Genomic DNA, 20017 nt, shown 5'->3' on the forward strand with positions numbered 1-20017 from the left:
CAGCACTCAGCTTTTACTCTGCGGACCCGGGTGTTAGTCCCATACGAGCTCACGTTTTTTTTTTTTGTGTTCCTTAAAGGGTGTGCAAAGATTCGGAACTTCAAGTACTTTGCAGAGTGTTTGCCATTCGATTCGATTCGCAGCGCAGTTCTACTGTTCAAAATATTAAAGTACTAGTTGAAATTTCCTAATGATAGAGCAATGAAAGCTGCCTTTGTGGCGGAGTGGCTAAGGCGTTGCGCTGCTGAGCCCAAGGTCGTGGGTTCGATTCTTGGCTGCGGCAGCCGCTTTTCTGATAAAAGCGAAAAGCGAGAATGCCCGCGTGTTCGAAATTTTGTCGCTTGTTAAAGATCCCCAGGGGGTCAAAATTAATCCGGAGCCCTCCACTACGGCGCGCCTCCTCACCGCCTGGGTAGCGTCGGCGCGTTAAAACCCATAATCAATCAAAGCTGCCTCTGCCGCACAGCTCGAAAATTTTCAAGCTTCACCATATGTCAGTCCGCCCTGGATTGGCTTTCCCACACTACTTCAAAGCGGTGAAGGAAAGCCTACTACCTCTTCTGAGGCCTGCACTAGACAAGTATACTATATATGCTAACTCGTATATATGCTACCTGAAGTAGCATGCTAGTTGTGCGAGTCTGTAAGCCAAAAAGGAGTGTGCTCTCACCGTAGTGGCGTGAGTGAGTAATTGAGTCATTAGCTATGGGGATGCTTGGAGCGAGGACATTCCAGCCAAATAGTATGCTTAGCCTTTTTGGAGACGGCAGCTAGGTGTACTGGAGAAATTGCAGCTATATATACTTTCTGCATTCGCAGCAAGTTAAGGACCCTGCATTTCTTTATGGCAATGTATGCCAAATGTATCTTTCATTGCTTATGCAGCTTGTCTATATCCTTTATTTTTTGTGCCATTTTTTTTCCAAGCACTAGTGCACGAACACTCAGGTGCGTCAACTCCTGAACACCTGAGTTTCCTTCTCCCCTTGCTGTGGCTACAATTTAGAGCATCGGTACGTAGTAACGCAAAGGTTCCATATTTGAAGATATTATATTTGTTTTGCAGTCAGATTTTGCAATTCCTATTTGATTCGTTATCCCATATTGGATGTCTGTGCACCTCTAGTTTTTTTTTTTTTTTTGCTCATTAAAGAAGTAGCCTTGTTTCTTACTAGAGAACAACAGTACCTGTTTTTTGCGCAGTGGGGTGCTTAATTAAGGGGGGACACTGGTCTTAAAACAACTTCTTTCAATTTTCAAGTAAACTTTGTGAAACTTGTCAGTCTTGCTGCTTTTTTTGACTGATTTTAATTATGCCATTATTTTTTAGTCAGTCAATTAGTTTCCAAGATAATTAGAGATAATAAGCCATTTTTGGTCAAACAATAGACAAAACAGTGCTGGTCATAGAACTGTAACCTTTATATTTTCTAATACTACGAACCCTGGTGAATGCAATAATCGAAGCTGTTTTTTTATGCATCTCTTGAAACTAATTTTACAGCTCATTAAACTTTGGCGGCACCAGTGGCAAGGGACCATTTTGAGTCTCCGTTTCGAACACCAAAGTTTAATGAGCTGTAAAATTAGTTCTGATGGCTGGCTGACCGCGTGGGGCCTTCAACTGCAAACAGGAGCGATGGTTCTTGGATTCCGATCCGAATACAAGTCGAGCTCAGATTCGCATTGTGAGTTTCTAATCTGAGGAACGGGTGTGAGCTCCACAGTGTCAGATTCTGATGTTGAAACGGTGGGGCCGTCCTGGAAGCGTGCACGGCAAACTGAAAATATCTGAAAGAAAGGCGATTTCTCATCCACGCTCTTTCCTTTTGACATGTTGTGTTCCGGACACCATCATAGTCAAATAAATCACTATGTTCCTTCCCTCATATTTTGGAAACCAAGCCGACACTGGGGGTACGTCATGGCCAGAAACACCTGACAGTGAAAGGGCTTTAACTGACATGTCCTGCTCCTCTTCACCAACAGATAGCGCCCCTGTCGCTGGTGGTGGTGGCCCTGGGGGACGGTCCTTGTGCTGCCCTGGCCTGCTGGGATGACGGCCTGCCTGAACGGCGCTTCGACAACCTGCAGCTCGTGCGCCATGCCGAGGTCACCCGCGGCTGTCGCCACCCGGACGCCGCCCTTGCCCTGCATGCGCTCATGGAGGTGCCTGACCAGTACCGGGCCGCCGTGCAGCTCGGCCTGCTCAGCAGGGGTGGAAGCGGCACCCCCTAAGACCCGACCCTGCGCCCTTTCTTTTTCATCTCCTCTAGCGGGACTTCTCTTGGTGCACGCCAAGTGGAAAACTTGAAGGGGTTTTTGCGGTACCCCTTAAGGACCACCCCTGTGCCCCTTCATCTTCGTCTTCGTCTCTTCCTTTGCCGAGCCTTTTTTTACTCCAGTGCTGCTACAAATCAGCGGTATCCCCTAAGGTCCGCCACTCTCCCCCATCTTCTTCATCTTTGTCTTTTCTCCACCTAGCCGTTTTTCGCAGCACATCGAGCGATGAACTGGAGTGCACTTTTGAGGAAACTGCACTCAATCGAGTCTCAAGTGGCACTTTGGGGTGTGTGGCGTGAAGTCCCGAAAAAGTGTTCCAACCGCCGGCTACACCAATGCTGATATAATCCGCTGCAGCGTGCCACTCCAGCCGCTTAACAGTGCCTGTCCAGCCATGCGGCCCTTGAAGCAGAAGCGTCGGAATATGCTTTCCACGCACACCTAGAAGAGTCACTCTGGTGATGACTCTGTCAATGGTTTCTGCTTGACTCCCCACTTCGTGGTCAGGTGAGTTCAGAGTGTGATGTAAAGTCCTGCAGAAGTGTTCCAACCGTCACTAAAATTAATGTTTAGTGGATCCCCTGAAGCATGCTGCTTCAGCCACTTCACAGGTGGTCTCTTTTATTCGTCATTTTGGACTGCACAAAGCTTGCTCCAGAGAACAATTTCTACATCAAGAGCACTTATTGACTACCCATGACCTTAGAACGCCTCAGGACTCGCAAGTGAAGGAGACCAAATGCCTGACCAGCCATGTGGCACAAGCACTGGCACACGCTCTGCACCTGACCCTTGTTTCACAGAACTAGTTGCCTGAAAGTCGTCCAAATGGCAACGACATCAACAGTGGATTTTTGAATGTGTGCACTCGGTTGTCTACTCAGCATGATGCAGCAGCTCACTTGCTCACCTGCTTAGTTGCTTGGTAGTTGGCTGGCTGGTCTATGAGGTTTCCTGTCGTGTTTTGTGCACTTGACAATTGACAAATTTCTGGGGAAAGCTTAGCTGCCATTTCTTGTGCAAAGGCTTCACTACTTTTCATTCATCTCCCACAGTCACTTATTCACCTATGCAGTTTGGTGTCATTGGCCAACAGCAGATGACAGCATTTACTCCGTTTTAAACCACACCCCACTTTTTTTTACTCTCTAGGAAAATAGGCCCAAGAAATGCATGCATCTTAGGGTCAGGTGTGTAGCAGAAACCGCGATAATGATTGTCTATCGTTATCCAAACGGCTTTATGAAGTTAAGGTAAAGCAGTCAAAGCAAAATACAGTCTAGTCCACTTATAACAATATCCAAGTGCCAAGGAAATCCCATCATTATAACCGATAATTATTGTAAGTGGGTTGCAAAATAAAAAAAGAAACAGAGCTCAAAACAGTTTGTTCGCATGCAAGTAAGGTCGTACTACCACTTATTAGCAGAAAAGGAACCGTAGTCGGTCAGCTTTGTTTGCTACACGTGAAGCTGGCACACATCTTTTTAATTAAGAGCACCTGTACGTGCTTCACCTAGCTGCGCAATGGGTCCTTGGCGGAAACAAAGACCCTGAGGAACTGTCCAATGCATTGGGCCTCCTGCGAAGATGCTACCCGAGTAGGCTGTGCAACCGCGTCGTCAGAGCCGTCACTGACACCGCTGGCCACAGCATGTATTCACGCAATGATCGCCTCTTCAGTCAGGCACTCAGACATTTCCAAAACATCGGCCATGATGTCCCTTCTGTGGAAAAATGGGAACAGTTGAAGAGGCACCCAGTCAAATTCAAAGCAGCCTGCATGTGACACAAGTGAATGCATGAGTAGGTGCGGGGATGATGCCAAAGCGGTGGCGATGGGAGGGGGGTTAGGAAGAAAAACTGGCCTCCACCCCCTCTCGGTTCCTCATAAGCGGCAAAGTCGACTCGTTTTCTGAAGGGTAGAACATAGAGTTTCTAATGAGGCCAGCGGTAGCTGGCATTTTCAATGCATGCTGCAACGGATTCCGTCATTATATCCGATATCGCGGCACTGCAGTATTGTAATAAGCAATTCATTTTACTATCGAACACATACAGCAGCGCACAGTGCCATAGTTGTTCATCGTTATAAACAGTATTGATTGATTGATTGCAGGGTTTAACGTGGTGACGCGGTGCAGGCGATGAGGCGCACAGTAGTGGAGGGCTGCGGATTAATTTTGACCGCCTGGGGATCTTTAACGTGCGCCAAAATCTCGTACATACAGGCGTTTTTGCTTTTCGCCTCCATCAGAAAAGCGGCCACCCCAGCCGGGAATCGAACTCACGACCTCATGCTCAGGAGCGTAACACCTTAGCCACCGAGCCACCACGGCGGGTCGTTATAAACGGTATAGTTATAAGTGGACTCGACTGTAGTTGAAAAGCAAGGTACTAGTTTGAGCAAGATAGGTAAAGAGCACTTAACATAGTGCTGTGCCATGTAACCTGTTTTGGTAATTCATGACAGGCTGAACTATTCTTGTTTCCCCCCAGGTTTTCGGGACCACTGTTGGAGGACTGCAACAGCTTGTAGTCAATTTGAGAGCAACAAAACAGCTTTCCCAGTGGGATAAAAGCAAAGTTTCAACATTATCAAGCTGGGCCGAATTCTCCATAAAACGGGCGTCGTTTTGAAACGACACCCGTTTTTTTTGGACAATTGGACCCCAGGTTGACTTGTGCTGAAAACTCACGCTGTTGCTTTTTCCAATCACGGTACTGTTAAGGTGCACGTGAGAGTTGAGGGTGCATTAAAATTGAGTAAATGCAGTACTTGCGCAGCTCTTAGAGCCTATCCATTAAGCTGTGATAACATAATTGTTCCTATGCTCACTTTCACTGCCGTGTCGCTCTGTTTTATGCTTGGATCGACAATTAGGTGCACATGTGTTACGCGTGCGCGTGCTTTCCAAAATCGCCCCGCGAGCACCCGATAGAGATCTGCTTCCAACCAGGGGATCCAGTAAGAAGCGAACTTAACGAACCAAAATTTTAGAGGTTTTGCATGACGAAGCTACCCCTAAGCTTTGCGGCGTGCCACACTGGAGGGCTCTAGATGAATTTTGACCACTTGCGGATCTTTTCTTCTTCTTCTTCTTCTCTATCATCATCATCATCAGCCTATCTACACCCTCTGCAGGGCAAAGGCTTCTCCCATGGATCTGCACTTATCCCAATCCTATCCCGGTCCTGTGCTAACTGCGACCAATTTATCCCTGCAAAATTCTTGATCTCATCTGCCCATCTAACTTTCTGCCGCCCCCTGCCACACTTGCTCTCTCTAGGGATCCACTCTGTTACCCTTAAAGGGACACTGAAGTGATTTGTAAACATTGCGGGATTACTAGCGCAAATTGTAGTTCGGAGTCCGTAGGCATTGTTTCGACCACTCTGGCCGCGTTTACGCGAATTTATTTAGTAGAAAAATCAATTCGAAAATGCTGTCCTCCTCTCTTTACGCTCGCCCATTTTCTGTGGCGTTTTCGTGTGACGTCAGCAGGAGATGAGCTGGAAAATGGCTGCGCTACTGCACGGTTTGCCGGCCAGCCGACCTACCGATCGAGTCAGTCGGCCCAGCGTTTCGTCCGCCGGCCGCCGACGGGTCGTCGCTATTCGCTCGCTCAATTGAAACTAAGCCATAACACCTTTGTGAATGAAAGAATGTGCCTTTCCTTACGTTGATAGTTTGTACACTGTGTCAAACTCAGTGTCCGGGTCGCTCCACACAAGCGCTGCACAAGTGCACATGCGACGTTTCGCTGACTTTACGCTAGTAGGAAAATCTAAGGCCAATTGAAGGCGGGAGAAGAGTCAGCAAAGTCAATATAGGTACTAAGAAAATAAAATCACCTGAAACTTTTACCGCACAGCGCAAAACTAGGGAGCAGGAAGCACTTTTTGCGCTGGGTAAACAAGCACAGCGGTCAGCAGCACGACCGCACATCTGCGAACGCTTTTCCGTCAAAGAAATGCAATTGCTAGACGTGAGGTATTGTGGAAGTTTGGGGGGACACTTACTGCAGGAGTGATATACAACAAATAGTCACATAAAGTACTTAAAATGCTTAAAATAAATAAAAGTGTAAACTGGTCATACATTATAAACCTTATATATCCAAATCTGCCAGCGCCGCTCGTGGCCTAGCGGTCTGAGGCGCTGGAATTTGTTTGGAAAGTCGCTAGTTCGAATCCCCGAGGGTACTTGTATTTTTTTTTTTGTAAGTTGATTTTTTCGTATGCGGCCGATGTTTTCTGAACTGAGTTCACCATTTTTGGGCCGTAACGTTCACTGCTCCACGAGCGAGATCGCAGAACGCGCGCATACTGACAATGACGCGCTAGCGAGTTCTCGTTGGCGTGCTGTTGCCACAAGCACCGACTGCTTGCGGGCAGTGGGCCCAGGCCTGAATCAGCACACCCTTGGCCTGGTGCGAACTAGCTTTTTACGAACAGACATGAGTGAGGCAAGCTCCGAATATGCCGGAAAAGCGCATGGCATTTGAGAGTCTGCGGTGACGCGGAGGGCGTTCATCCACTGCGTAGGCCTCGTCTAGTGATTTCTACGATTCCAAGCCGCCCTGGGAGGTTTATCTTAGACATTTGACAGCCGACAACATGGCAAAAGCGCGGTACGGCTATAATTGAGAAATCGAGAATGCCCATCCAACAACGCCATCAGATGTCAAGCATGTTGTTTTACAGAACCGAAACCGAAACCGAAACTTTTGATTGCTAACCTTGGGCATCGTCCAATCACGGTGCCCCCCCCTCCTGACGTCACAGCCTTTAGTTGGTGCGGCCGCCGCAAACCGCGCATAGTAGTTTTTCTTCTTTCGCGCTTTGTAAAATAATTACCGATTTGTCAACCGGATAAACGATGAATAGTGTGTTAATTTGAGCCAGTCTACACAGTGCAAGCAAAAACAGGAGCTTGACAAATTCACTTCAGTGTCCCTTTAATGACCAACGGTTACGTTGCCTTCGCATTGCATGCCCTGCCCACGACCATTTCTCCTTCTTAATTTCTACTAATATGTCCTTAACACACGTTTGTTCCCTGACCCACTCCGCTCTATTCTTGTCCCTTAATTTTACACCTTTTTTTAATGTTTTACACCTTTTTTAACGGGGTTCTTTCAACGCTTGCCAAAGTCTTAGCACAAGGGCATTTTCATTTTGAACCTCCGTCAAGTCCACTATGCAGACTCCACAACCCAACCTATTCTGGAAACCTGCAACACGAAGAGGCTTCCCGGAGAGCCCTGTATCACATGCTTACCTCATTGTCACTTCGGCAGTATTGGTGTAGAATTGAAGGAAGAACTGCGAGGAAAACTATAGCCCAACATTGGAAAAAGCGGGGAATGAGTTAGTAATGCTACGCTTCTCATAACATTCCATAGAGGACAACGTCGGTAGGAGACTGTACGTGTGTTACTCCAGCAGAACACCGCAGACTTCCATGCATGTGCAAGAGTGCGGTGAACATTAAGCTCTTCGAGGCAGCTGTCAAAGTGAGAAGGTATAAACAGCACACCTTGGATTTGGATTTGGATTTGAAGAAGAAAGAAGTCAGCTTCCTGAAAGGCGTCTTCGTGACCGTGTCACCGTGATGGTGTCATCCAGTGCCGCACAGTGTTGCCCAAACAGGAACTTGACGTTGTTTCGATTTCTGCGCGACTACAATGTGTTGTTTTGTTTCAGGCTCCTCGGGTGTGGCATTGGGCGTGATTGTCAAAGGACAGTGAGAAAGTGTTCTCTATCTAGTCATTGTGGAGAAGTGGTTGTACACGTTTACGTAGCAATGGGCGTTGAAAGCCTCCATTCTGCTTTGTGAATGTGTGCTGTTGGTTGTGGCTCCTTGCTCTGTGCAGAGTGTACAGCACGTGCAGCAGCCGTTATGCAATGGTCTAGCTGTCAAAGGTAGCGCACACGTCTAATAGGCGTACTTATTGCAGTTTGAACTTACTACAAAAGCCCTGTAGCTGCACTTTAAGTGGGGTGTAAGTAATGCACAAAGCATCATTAGCGACACACATGCCAGACGGTAGGGAGATACCACAGTACTGGTGGTGGAAGGTTTTGGAATACATTGAAGCATACCATATTTGCACGGTTCTAACGTATCCCTGATTGTAATGCGCAGGTTAGTTTACTTTGGGGAAATTCAAAAATATAGCTTGCCGCTAAATCTACCGCGCGGATGTAAAGACACGACACCACGATAAGCCGCGTACCTGGTAGAAGACATTTTATTTTTAGGAGACGTTTTAGGTACGCCAAAATTTATGCACGTGATATTAGCAGATTTTTTTTTTATTGGATTGAGTTGGATTTCGCTGTGAATCCGATTTCGCTTTTGTGTGCAGTTGTAACGCGCACACAAATTTTAGACCTGCATTTAGCAAAAAAAAGGTGTGCGCGCTAGAATTGTGCAAATGGTACTTTGCCAGGTGTATTTTCTCAACTGTGGCAGAGTTAGTCTAGATGGCACTGTTTTTGGATGATGGATTCCTTGCTAGTTGATGCGAGGAAAAAGTGGTAGTAGTATGTGGTAATGTGTTGTGGAGTGCTGTGTGATGAAGATGCTGTACGTATATATATATATATATAAAATAGACATCCCTTTGCTGTAAGTAGAGTACAGCTTGGAAAAACCACCCCTACAACTGGGGTGTACGGGTGGCTTTTAGACCAGCCAGGAGTAAGAGAGTAAGACGACACAGTTTTACACCCCGTTCCAAACTGGCAATTTTGAAGTGACCTGGAAGTGACAGACTGGGATATCTGACTATAGCAGATGCCGAAAGTAATTTACACCTATAGGTGGAACGGGGTTCACGTTCAGTGTCCTTGTGGAATAAATGAAAACAGAGAACCCGATGAAACCGAAACAAAACATCCAAGAGATCACCAGTTGTAGAGATTACCGTATAGAGCCTATTGCAGGTGCAGTAGGCTCTACTGCTATCTTGTTATCTTGATCAGGGGCTGAATGGCGTGGAAAATAATAGCTCGCCTGGTTTGCCAGACCACCAAATTCAAATTGCTTCAAATCTCTTCAACTTCAAATTGCGTGGCCTGAAGCACTTGTTTGTGTTCCTTCTGTATATTTCTTGTTCCTTATGTGTTGCTTACCTTTTCAATTTGTGCCAGCTAGCCCAACTTTCAGTGTTCAGCCATGCTTATGGAATACACATCTTTTACCCGAGTAACATCGCCTTGCGATACACCAGAGGGACAACTATGAGAAAGGCTTGTGCTGGAAAGTGTGGGTGCTTAGCTTTCAGTCTCACTGCAGTGAGACTGAACTACATATGGAGGGGGAGAGAGGTAACTTTGATCACACAGCACTTCACAGCCCATTAATTTACTAACAAGCCATGCTAGATCGAAGCACAAGTACAGTTTAAAATACTAAGGTAGTTTTGACTTGCCTTTGCAAATGTGTATAAAAAGTTCACCCTGGCTTTGGTGTTTCATGAGTGTAATGTGTGCAAAGTCGGGGCCGTAGTTACTCAGCAAACGTCATCAAGGCGACATCTAAACCAACAACACAGTGACTTTTCTATAGGTGGTGCACCTAAAGACACTAAAGCTGTGGATGTTGCCAGCATAGTGCTTGTAACTACGACTACGAATAGATTGATGGAATCAAGTTGCCCTTGGTAGAAAGAAAGAGGCAATAAACAGTTTCTGGCAATTCTTGCTACGGAACATCTCGGTGCACTGGAGTATCATTTGCAGCAGGCCACCTGGTTTCCGATTGTCCCAGTGGGTGGTGGTTTCAACGGCAGGAATTGTTAGAGCAGGCGTGCAGAGCTCATTGTTCAGGAGACTACGTTTCATCCACATATTCATGTACTGTAATTCATCCACTGTAATGTTTGCCTTATGTGAATGCTGAATGCACCGAGAAGGACGTTATTTAGAGGGAAAGGTAGCGCAGCTAATTGCGAATAAACGGAGAATAACTTAGCATTTTTGTCGAGCTCTCGGTTCGCTTTGCCCCAAATATTTTTGCTGTCCAGCTGCTTAGCCAAAGTGTGATATTTTTACTGCTCGCAACTAAAGCTTCCTTTTTGCAAGTTTGCTATTGCAGTAAGTGCCAACCACGCATTTTTTGTGTGCACAGAGTGAGAATCTGGGTTACACAGTGCAGCTATGCAAGTCAAGCTAAGCATGAGGTTAACCAAGCTTGCTACCAAGCTAACAGTACTTTACATGCTTGAAGCATTGTGTTTAACCGAGTCCCATTGCTGCTATTGGTGACAGATGTGGTCAGTGATTACAACAAAGCACTGCAATCCTCTCAAATATTTCGCACTTCATTTTTACTGCGTAGTTGCTTGAAGGGTTTCAAATTGTGCCCTTTGGTCGGGTAACCCTCTTGCATTTACCTATTCAACGAAGTCCTGATGTTTTTTTTTTTCTCCCATCTTTTCACTATAACTGCATGTGCTTTTCAGGCTAGTCACGATTTTTAAGCTTCAGCTGTTCTGCATTGTTTTGAAGTCTAAATTTGCCACGGAATTACTGCAATTTTGTGTGTTTGACAAGTCAGGAGCTAGCTGAATAAATTTGTTGAATATTGTTTACACTCGTTCGTCCTGCTGAAAAGTTAATGGTGAAATTGGACAATTTGGGGTAGCAGTGCTCCGGAACCTGTTGGGTTTCGTTAATTTGGAGTGCCAACCATCCATATACAAGTACTTAACATCTTGCCTGCACGAATAACAACTGTTGAAGCCAACAATGGAACCTTACGTTGGCTTTTTGCATACGAGTCTTTCTAATAAACCAAACTTTTATGTTGTCTCCGTGGTCTCTTTAGCAAAGATATCAACATTCGAAAACATTCAATTCGCAATAACGTTTTTATTCACGTCCACTTTGCAGTCAGAAATTCTACATCTATACACCTCTACTTGTATCTGTACCCATTCTTTTCTTTGCGCCTTCACCAAATTTGATTCCACTTTTCACACAACGCACACTCAATTTATCTCGAGTCCCACTCAACTGCAACAAGTCAGAGAAGCCTTCATCCAGAACCCTTGCATGCAGTCAAAAGTTCACATTCTACATCGCAGCAAGTTATTTCCAAGCTCCAAAGCTCGCACATAATTTCTCCAGTTTCATTTTCTACGGAAAGACAAAAGCCTAACAACAAGCACACACTCTGACAAGTTACAACATTGCATACATCAATAAGACAATGTGCAAACATACACACTAAGCAGCAAACTCTTCATATTGCCCAAGATACTATCTGATATATCACTATACGTGTGTGTATATATATGTATATTCATGTATGGATGCGCGTTATATGTATATATATTACTACGACCGACACTTGACACGCATGAAACTTCAGAGCCCAAAACACCGGAATACGTTGACGCATTTGCAACGGGTGGCAGCTAGCACAACAATGGCTCCAGCTAAGCGGAATGTAGCAAAGCACGAAATAAAAGCACCATTCATGCATATAAAACATGTAAAGCTCTAGAGTGAAAAAGAGAAAAGAAACTAGACAAGTAATAAAGTCGGTGACAGGCAGGTGACAACAATGTCGCACACAGCAAAAGTTTGAATTTAGCGGAATCATCTGAAGCGGTGTCTGTTTCTATGTCCTCCTCCGTCACGAAGATGTATACAAAACATCGAAAAACAACATTAGAAGACGTACCAAAACTGTCCCGGCACCAATGTCACAAAAACTGAACAAATTTAGAGTACAGCGACGAGCCATTAAAGGACAAACATCCCCTAAATGCACAACTGACCACGGCTAAAGAGGATGAGCTGAGAAACAGGCAGCACTGTTATGCGCTCAAAAAGGAGGTCGAAGCAATTCTTTCGGTACATATATTGACACAACTGCACAAAGAGACGGCACATAGCAGGCACCGTGAAAACTGCCAAAACCGTTTTATCTGCCTAAGGTCAAAAATAGGGTGCATTTTGGTCGATACTTCCCATACACAAAAAAAAAAAAAAAATAGTGAACTGTTTGTAGGGCAAACTTAGAAAGCCTTGTTAATTCAGAGCTGGTTTTGTCTTTTGGGGAGCAATCTCTATTGAATAGGAAGGAATCAGTTTGGGAAATACCACCTGTCTGCAACAATGCAGTCCTAACATAACGCCTTGGCCACAATTACTGTTTTCACACCTACATTTAACGCGAACCTGTGCGATCCAACTTGCATGCCAAGGGCTGAAGGACAGGGGAAAGGCATAGGGTCGAAGCACCTTGTTTGGCCTTGGTGCAAGAGCAGAACACGTCTCAGAGAGAGGAAATGCAAGCACTGGGAACCCCTCGTCAGGCATCAAACGGTTGATTGTCTCAAGAGTGACAGCGGAGTCCTCGTGCCCAAGGTTGCCGATCCATAACAGCAAATCACAGCCGGGATCACTTTCACAACTTGCCAAAAGTGAACAAAACGCAGACCCAATGTGACTGAAGAAAAAGCCGCACACCTGAACATTCTGCTTCTTTCACGCAACAGGACGAGTCGAGTGCGTTTTCATTTTTGTGCATCCTAGTACAAGCAACCAATGTCAGCCAAATTGGGTCGGCGTACGGACTGCATGTTTTCGGGACAAGAAAAAGTTGTCTGCAGTACCATGCTTCCGTACACGCGTAACGGTGCTCTGGAATAAAACAAACGTCTAGGACCAATTTTTGTCGCTCAAGTGGCTTCCGATACTGCGATACAACTTCACGGCATGCACTTAAATGCAGAGTGTGGCAGCTTTTGAATGCCGCAAATCGGGTTCACATTTTTTTTGAGTTCGGCAAGTCACAAGACTGGAACAGGAGCAAAAAAGTACACAACAGATATGGCGGGCTGTGAGAGACACACGACGCTTGGTTACAAACTCGAAGCACACTGACTAGACACAGATACGAATCGTATGTGCAATGGCAACTTCTTCGTGGCAGCACACAGCAGTTGTGTGCATTACAAAACAGAATTCAAGATGTCCTTGAAACCAGAGCCAATGCAGCCGACACTGTGACTGTTCCTGCCACAAGCCTAGCCGTTGAACATCTTCTGCGATAGGTCAAAACTCCTCAGACAAAATCTTTCATTTGCATACAAAAATAACTGCGTGCCTGCATTCAGAAAACCACTGCAAGATCTCTTGCCAATAGTAAAAGGGAAGAAAAAGCAAAGTAGTGGCAGTTTAGGATAAAGTGTCTGAAAAACTTCAATTCCGATACATCTCAACAAGCACTCTGAAACAGCCTTTCAATGCACTTGTAAAATGCATAAACACCCTTCCAACAAACCAACAAGGCTTCAAAAATGCAGGCGAAATCACCACGAACAGCTGAAGCAAGAAATTAACGGACTGAGTCAGCACAATCTTACATGCTTCTTACATGCTTTTTTTTTGTTTGTTTGTAGAGCTGAAAGAAGCTCTTGCCATGCATTCAGTAATTTAGCATGAAACAACACTCCACACAGATGACAGAAAACAAAAGCAGTAGGGTAAAAAGCACCGTTTGCGAGAGCTGGGGATTGATTGTCAACCGCGGTAGAACGATACAAAAAGCTCCGCCCAGGAACGAGCAACAGTCCAAGCTACCACCGGACTGGCATATAACAGGGACCAGAGAGCAGAAATGCAGGAGCAGTGCGTGATCCGGGCTCAACAGGACTAAATATTTCAGAAAAATGGAAGGAGAGGCCTCAACAGCGAGGCCTAAGCGCGACAGGCGAGCAAAAACGTGTAAAAGACAGTTACTAAGTAGGTGGCCAAGGCTTGTAGCAGCCTTGCCGGAATGGTGCTGAAGATGCGATGAAATGATCGAAAAACAGAAACCTAGCTGTGTAAATACAAACGCGGAAAGGTGAAAAAAACCTCGCTTTCAAACCCTCACCGAAGATGAGATATAAGAACGCAACCACCAGAACGAGAGGCCACTCGGGGGGCATAAAAACAAAGATAACAAAAATGCCCTGCAAAGTGGAATGAAAAGAACGAGCATACAAAAATAAAGCTGTAGTTTATATAATTTGCGCAGATGCTTATTAGCGTCCTGCAATTATAAGCGAGGTCCTCGCAGTGCAGTGCTAATGAACGTAATGTACTAGGCCTCACACTTATTGCAATAACTGAGGTCACATACAAATTATGGCGCTGTAAAAGAATAGTCTTCCGGGAAAATTTACGAGGACACCTAAGCACATTTTATGAAGTAGCGAATGCAAAAGCATTAGTGTGCGATAGCCAAATGGATATACCGGTATTGTGGGGACCGTCATGTTCCTTGGCATCGACAGTAAATGCAGCATCCCGGCTTGCCAGTGACCGCTGCGCCGCCGAGCGAGGCCGTTTCAGTGCAAAGCATGGCGTGTGCTGAAACCATGTGTACTATCATCACCATCATTATCATCCTTCTTCCCTCGCTGCTTTTGCTTCTGCTCTCAGTTACTATGCCCTCACTAAGCCTGTACAGTCTTTGCCAAAATTTTCTAGGCCAAACCGGAAACGCGCCGCCCGCAAAAAATTTAGAGTGCAGGCTTACGTCCCAAATGAGGCTGGAACGTTTTATACAGGAAAGCTAGAGAAAACACCTTTCTTTCTTACTGTCATAAAATCATTTTGTCACACTTCAAGGTAAAGCTTGATTTTTGAGTTCTTGTGGTCCAGAAGGATTGGCCTCAAAATTTTTGACAAAGGGTGTCAAAAGGGTGTCAATAAAAAACCTAGGCTAAGCATTTGTTAGCGCTAATGATGAGCTTAACGATGTGCCAAGCGAGATTGAACTCCTTGTATGCCAAGCTGCGTGTATGGTTAAAGACATTAAACTTCAAAGCATGGCGTTAAGCCTAACTTCGGGCCAGCACATACCCAAGTGTCCCTATCCTGCTGTGGCGCCAGCAGTTTGAGGCACGCACTTTATAGAAGCACTTCTCGTCACAGCCAATGTGAATCTATGTGCCGCGTGTCTGGGACGGCGCTTTTTCTTTCAGTGAGGACACCGTCCTTGGAGGACACCATGGATGTTGCAGCTTCACATTTGCGGGCTTTAATGCGCAGAGCTACATTTGGGCTATGAGGCATGCCATAGTTGAGCAGGCTCCAGATTAATTTTCACCAACAAGTGTTGAAATATTGACACACGGGCATTTTCGCTTTTTGGTTCCATCTGAGACACTGCAGCTTCAGCAGTAAACACACATTATCTGCTACAGCTCTGGTAAGCCTGACTGAGGCAAGAAAAAAAAAAAAAAAAAAAAAAAAAAAGGCTTAGCGTAGCGTGGTTACTTTAGGCTGCCCCTTTAACTAGAATTGACTCATTTTTGTTTTGACAAGCACGTTGTTTGCGTTTTCAATCCGTGACGACAAAAAGAAAGCATGCAAAAGGTGATGGATGCGAAGAACAACACTAAAACCTTTTCATGCACACATTGAAAGCAAAAGATAGTTGAAGCTCAATGTGTCTTCGTGTTACCGGCAGGCGAAAAGCACACGGCAGGACAGATAGAGGCGACCCGAAAGCCCTGTCTTCAAACCCTGAGAAGTGCAATGTTGGGACAACCCTTATACGACTTGAACCCTGAGAAACGCAGTGTTGAGACAACCTCGACAAGTTCGATTTCTTCCGACAAATCCGTGCAGAGAAGCCTGCAGCTGGAATCTCGAGAAAACCTGTTTTAGCAATGGCCATAGGCATTCGTGGTCGGATATTTCCAACATGTAGTTCGCAGAGAATATAATATCTACCTTTATTTTTACTGAGACTTCCCTCGCATTTGCTATACCGTGAAATCCGCTGTATCAAAGTCTAAACGTGCGCAATTTTTTTTTGTAAGCTAGCTAGCCTGAAGAGCTTCAGTGCAAACAGCATGTAAAACTACGAACAGCATGACGAATTCCCCGAAATACTATCTGCAACATTAGTAAAAAGAAAGTATAAAGATTGTAAAAAGACCACCGTTAGAAACAGCATTACCAACATTAGTAAAGCGAAAACCATTGTACACAAACACACCATGCTGGTTCTCCTGAACAGCAGAATTCTCTTAAAAGTAGTCAGCAAGCAGCCTACGAAGCTTATGCACATAAAAAAAAAACCCATGAAAATACACCACAAGTCGAGGTCACCTTTCAACTCTAAAGTGGAGGGTGGTATAGTGTAAATCGAACATTTAGTGAAATTACAGGTCGGAGCAAAAGCCTGCACTGAGTGAACCGGCAATTAAGACAACACATGCCACTACCACCTTTTCAGCAATGTCTGCTGTTGGCTTATTAGCATTGCCAGAGGAATTGGACCCAACTTTTCACATACAACGCAGAGAGAAACATAGCTGCATCCAACACCACACGCACCACATGCTTCTCAGAGAAAAAAAAATGGAACAAACACATACAAAGACAGCTACGCAAAAGTGGCGCCTGCGGTAAACACCCAACAACTCTCAGCAAAACAAGCAAATAGAAAGAAAGTACTAAAATATACCTAAAGAGAATACTTTGCTGTGAAGATACAAGAAGCTAGACAGCAGACAACAATACCAGCAGGTCGGACATTCAGAGGTACCGGGTTGAATAAGTTCTGGCTTTGAGTTCCGACTGTTTACACAGTGCGCAAGAGTGTTGCAAGCCAAGCCAAGCCTGTGTTCAAAGCCGAGCCGCTACGTTAGGAAATGACCGAGACAATGAGTTCAGGGATCGCTCGTGAGTTTCAGAAATGCAGCACCGAAGAGTAGAACTGAAAACTCGGCACCCCAGCGCACTGCTGGATTCTAGAGAAACAGAACCTCTGCCCTCGCTGGCACGAAAACCACATGAGCAAACGAGAACCAGACTCCCTGTCTAGACACAAGCCAATCAGAGAAATGGCTGTATTCTTGCAAAATTCCATCTGAATTCAACGACAAAAGCGACAATCTCTTCAATAAAAATTTCTCAAGAAGGCTTTCTTTTTAAGGCGGTAGGTACTGAAGAGACTGTTTCACTGACCTCTTCCCAGAGATTTTTTTTTCTTCTATATGTCACTTTGTATACGTCACAAGCTTAGTAAAAAAAACTTTTGGGCCGAAAAAAAAATTGTGCTCAGAAAAGACAAGCTTGATGGCTTGGTGGTGTTGGTACTGAGCACATCTGACTCAGCAACAAACAGTGCAACGCACAACTGCTGCAGTGAGACGCAAACGAGACAGAACCGCTACCTGATTCGAAGCACTTCTCTGATCCCTTACAGTAGCAGTCACGAAAAAGTCAGTAAACAGCGGAAAGGCGTCAAAAAAACAAGCAATTGGAATGCGCAAACTGAAAACTAAGAGCAACATTGCTCTTGAGCCAGCACCGTTACCACAGCCCCGCACAAAACACCGGAAAACCGCAGACGCAAAACACGAACAAAGACAGACGCGCGGAACAACTCCTGCCAACACCATCAAATGTATGCATCCCACTCAAAAAAAGTTCTTGCTATCTTGGGAGAACAGGGTAGCTGAGTCTGCTTCATGTTTTTCTCCTCTCCTAGCACAAAGGCGAGGTTAAAGGGACCATGAAGAAAAAATACAAGTTATGCTGATTACAAGGACTGCCTGGTACCGATAAGAACGGTACCAATTTTGTCGCAATCTTATCGAAATATGAAAAAAAAAATTTACAAGCCAATAACAAGTCCCAATCCACTTTCCGGCGATGTTTCTATGACATCACAGAAACTTGTTAGTTCAATTGGCGGCCACTGACAGGAAACGTGACTGGGCGATCTTAGCGAGGCCTCTAGTTTTTCTTGATTGTATTACTTTTATGCTTAACCAGCAGTTAACACAATGAAAACTACATTTTTAGTGATAGCCCATATTACGCCCCCGCAGCCTATAACACATCACTGTAGCTGGAAATTTGAAAATTTTTCTATATTTATTCCAGTTTCCTGGTTAAAAAAACGTCCCTCGATTCTGGAATGGTGCCGAGTGAGTTACCTAGTGCTAGTTTTTTAAAAATTAAACGAAGTTGTATTTTGTCTTTCTGGCCCCTTTAATTGGGGAAGGAGTTGAGTTTTTTCTCCGACTTGCCGGTAAAACAGTGCAAAAAGGGACGAAGGACACCGAACGAGAGAGCAGTGGAGTGTCCTGTCTGTCCGTCCTCGTCTGTCGTTCCTTTTTCTTGTTGCCGTTGTGGCGCCGTTTTACCGTAGTAGTGGTTTAAGTCTGGTTTTACAGCGGGTGCGCGTTTTGCTGCGCTGAGGTGGTGAGTGTGGGCGGAGCCCTTAGCTGGTCTTCCAGATCTTGTTGAAGAGGTCCATGAAGGAGTCGTAGATCATGAAGGTGATGGCGACGTCGAGGCACACGCGACTGAGCCGAGGAATGGTGCCCTTGTAGAAGCTGCAACGATGAGAGAGGGAAAACGAGGGTCACCATTAGTGCACTGTGCGGAAGGAGGAGATTCAGGCACTTGGGTCATTAGGAAAAATGTGGCAAAGCAACAGGACTTCAAAGAATTATGAAGAGGATATGTTTGGGAAACTACGCTGCATTGAAAAAAGTAGCTGTTAATTAAGCATACGGTGGAACATGAATATCGTCAAGTTGTTGGGGGGATAGCGAAGTACTCCATCAAATTGGGAACTTGGCAACGTTAAATAGCCGTACGCCAGTGAAGCACTGTCAAAGGGAATCTGATTCGGTTCGTTAGGACACAAAATTTGTAAAAATGGATTTCATAAAATTGAGGTTGAACGGTATGTGCGTTGTGGATACAGCACTTAAAAGAAGTTCTTCAGACTCAGAAAACTTAAGCGGTTGAATAATTTGGGTGTCTTTTTACATTTTTTGTGGAGTCCGTTGCACACTGAAGCTACACCTGTGTTCCGTAGGTGTGCCAAGGTGTGCCGTAGTGGAGGGCTCTGGATTAATTTTGACCACCTGGGGACCTTTGACGTGCGCCCGAATCTCGAACACACGGACCTTTTCACTTTTCGCCCCCATCAGAAATGTCAGCCAGAAACAAACCCACACACTTTAATGACGTCATAGCCACAAGCAACCACCGTCAGTGAGGCCACAATTTTTTTTTTTTTTAACAGAACATCTTATAATGGATGAGCTTTTCTTTAAGCTAACTTTTCAAGGCCCATTTTTTCGAGCTCCACTATGATTTGGTTAGCATTTTTGGTCCTCTCCAAATTTGAACAGTGTGCACACATATACACAGTGCACCTACGTAGCTGTGTAGCTGGCTTCTTCACAAACTTGGAAAGCTGGATGTCTATGGACACCTGCATTCCTTTCTTTTTTATCCCTCTCTTCTAGGTTTTGTAAGAGGGAGTTGGGATATTTGACTTATTCAGCTCAGTTTACACACAACAAAATAGTATGTGTACGAAGGCTGCAACACCAAATGGTGTTTCGTACTGCAAAAAAAAAAATCCCATTTCTAGATTAAGAAAGTTTTTACTGCTAGCACTTCTTTCCGCGAGGTTCTCAACAAATCCCATGCTCTTTTTGTGGTTCATTGATCTTTGAATCGATTCCTGTTCAATTGTTGAGGGCGTTGTCAGCACCACCTAAGTAGCCTTCGGGACGCAGCCACTGTTTAGAGTTGTAGCATGAATCAAGTTTCAACACCTCTGAGGCTCAGGAGCATTTGACAGCTTCTTAGAGTGCAATGATGCTATAATATGCATGTCACATTTTGTACCAAACAGCATGCTTACTTTGCATGCTAACACTGAGTTTAAACCGCC

The 20017-nt window shown here is 45.1% G+C and overlaps 2 protein-coding genes across 2 annotated transcripts in view; one reads left to right on the forward strand and one right to left on the reverse strand.

Annotated features, from left to right (window-relative positions):
* The window catches only part of LOC144146842 (uncharacterized), a 32748-nt gene extending 21644 nt beyond the window's left edge, over positions 1-11104 (forward strand). The window contains exon 5 of the mRNA XM_077678780.1: positions 1990-11104. Coding sequence (XP_077534906.1) covers positions 1990-2238 — 249 coding nt within the window. The 3' untranslated portion in view covers positions 2239-11104. The remainder of the gene's footprint in view (positions 1-1989) is intronic.
* A 42-nt stretch (positions 11105-11146) lies between these two features.
* The window catches only part of Sea (mitochondrial citrate transporter scheggia), a 34974-nt gene continuing 26103 nt past the window's right edge, over positions 11147-20017 (reverse strand). The window contains exon 7 of the mRNA XM_077678782.1: positions 11147-18656. Within this exon, the coding sequence (XP_077534908.1) occupies positions 18542-18656 (115 nt within the window). The 3' untranslated portion in view covers positions 11147-18541. The remainder of the gene's footprint in view (positions 18657-20017) is intronic.

Source organism: Haemaphysalis longicornis, unplaced genomic scaffold (genome assembly GCF_048455015.1).
Source record: "Haemaphysalis longicornis isolate Haplotype H1 unplaced genomic scaffold, Haemaphysalis longicornis Haplotype H1 scaffold_7, whole genome shotgun sequence".
NCBI classification, from domain to species: domain Eukaryota; kingdom Metazoa; phylum Arthropoda; class Arachnida; order Ixodida; family Ixodidae; genus Haemaphysalis; species Haemaphysalis longicornis.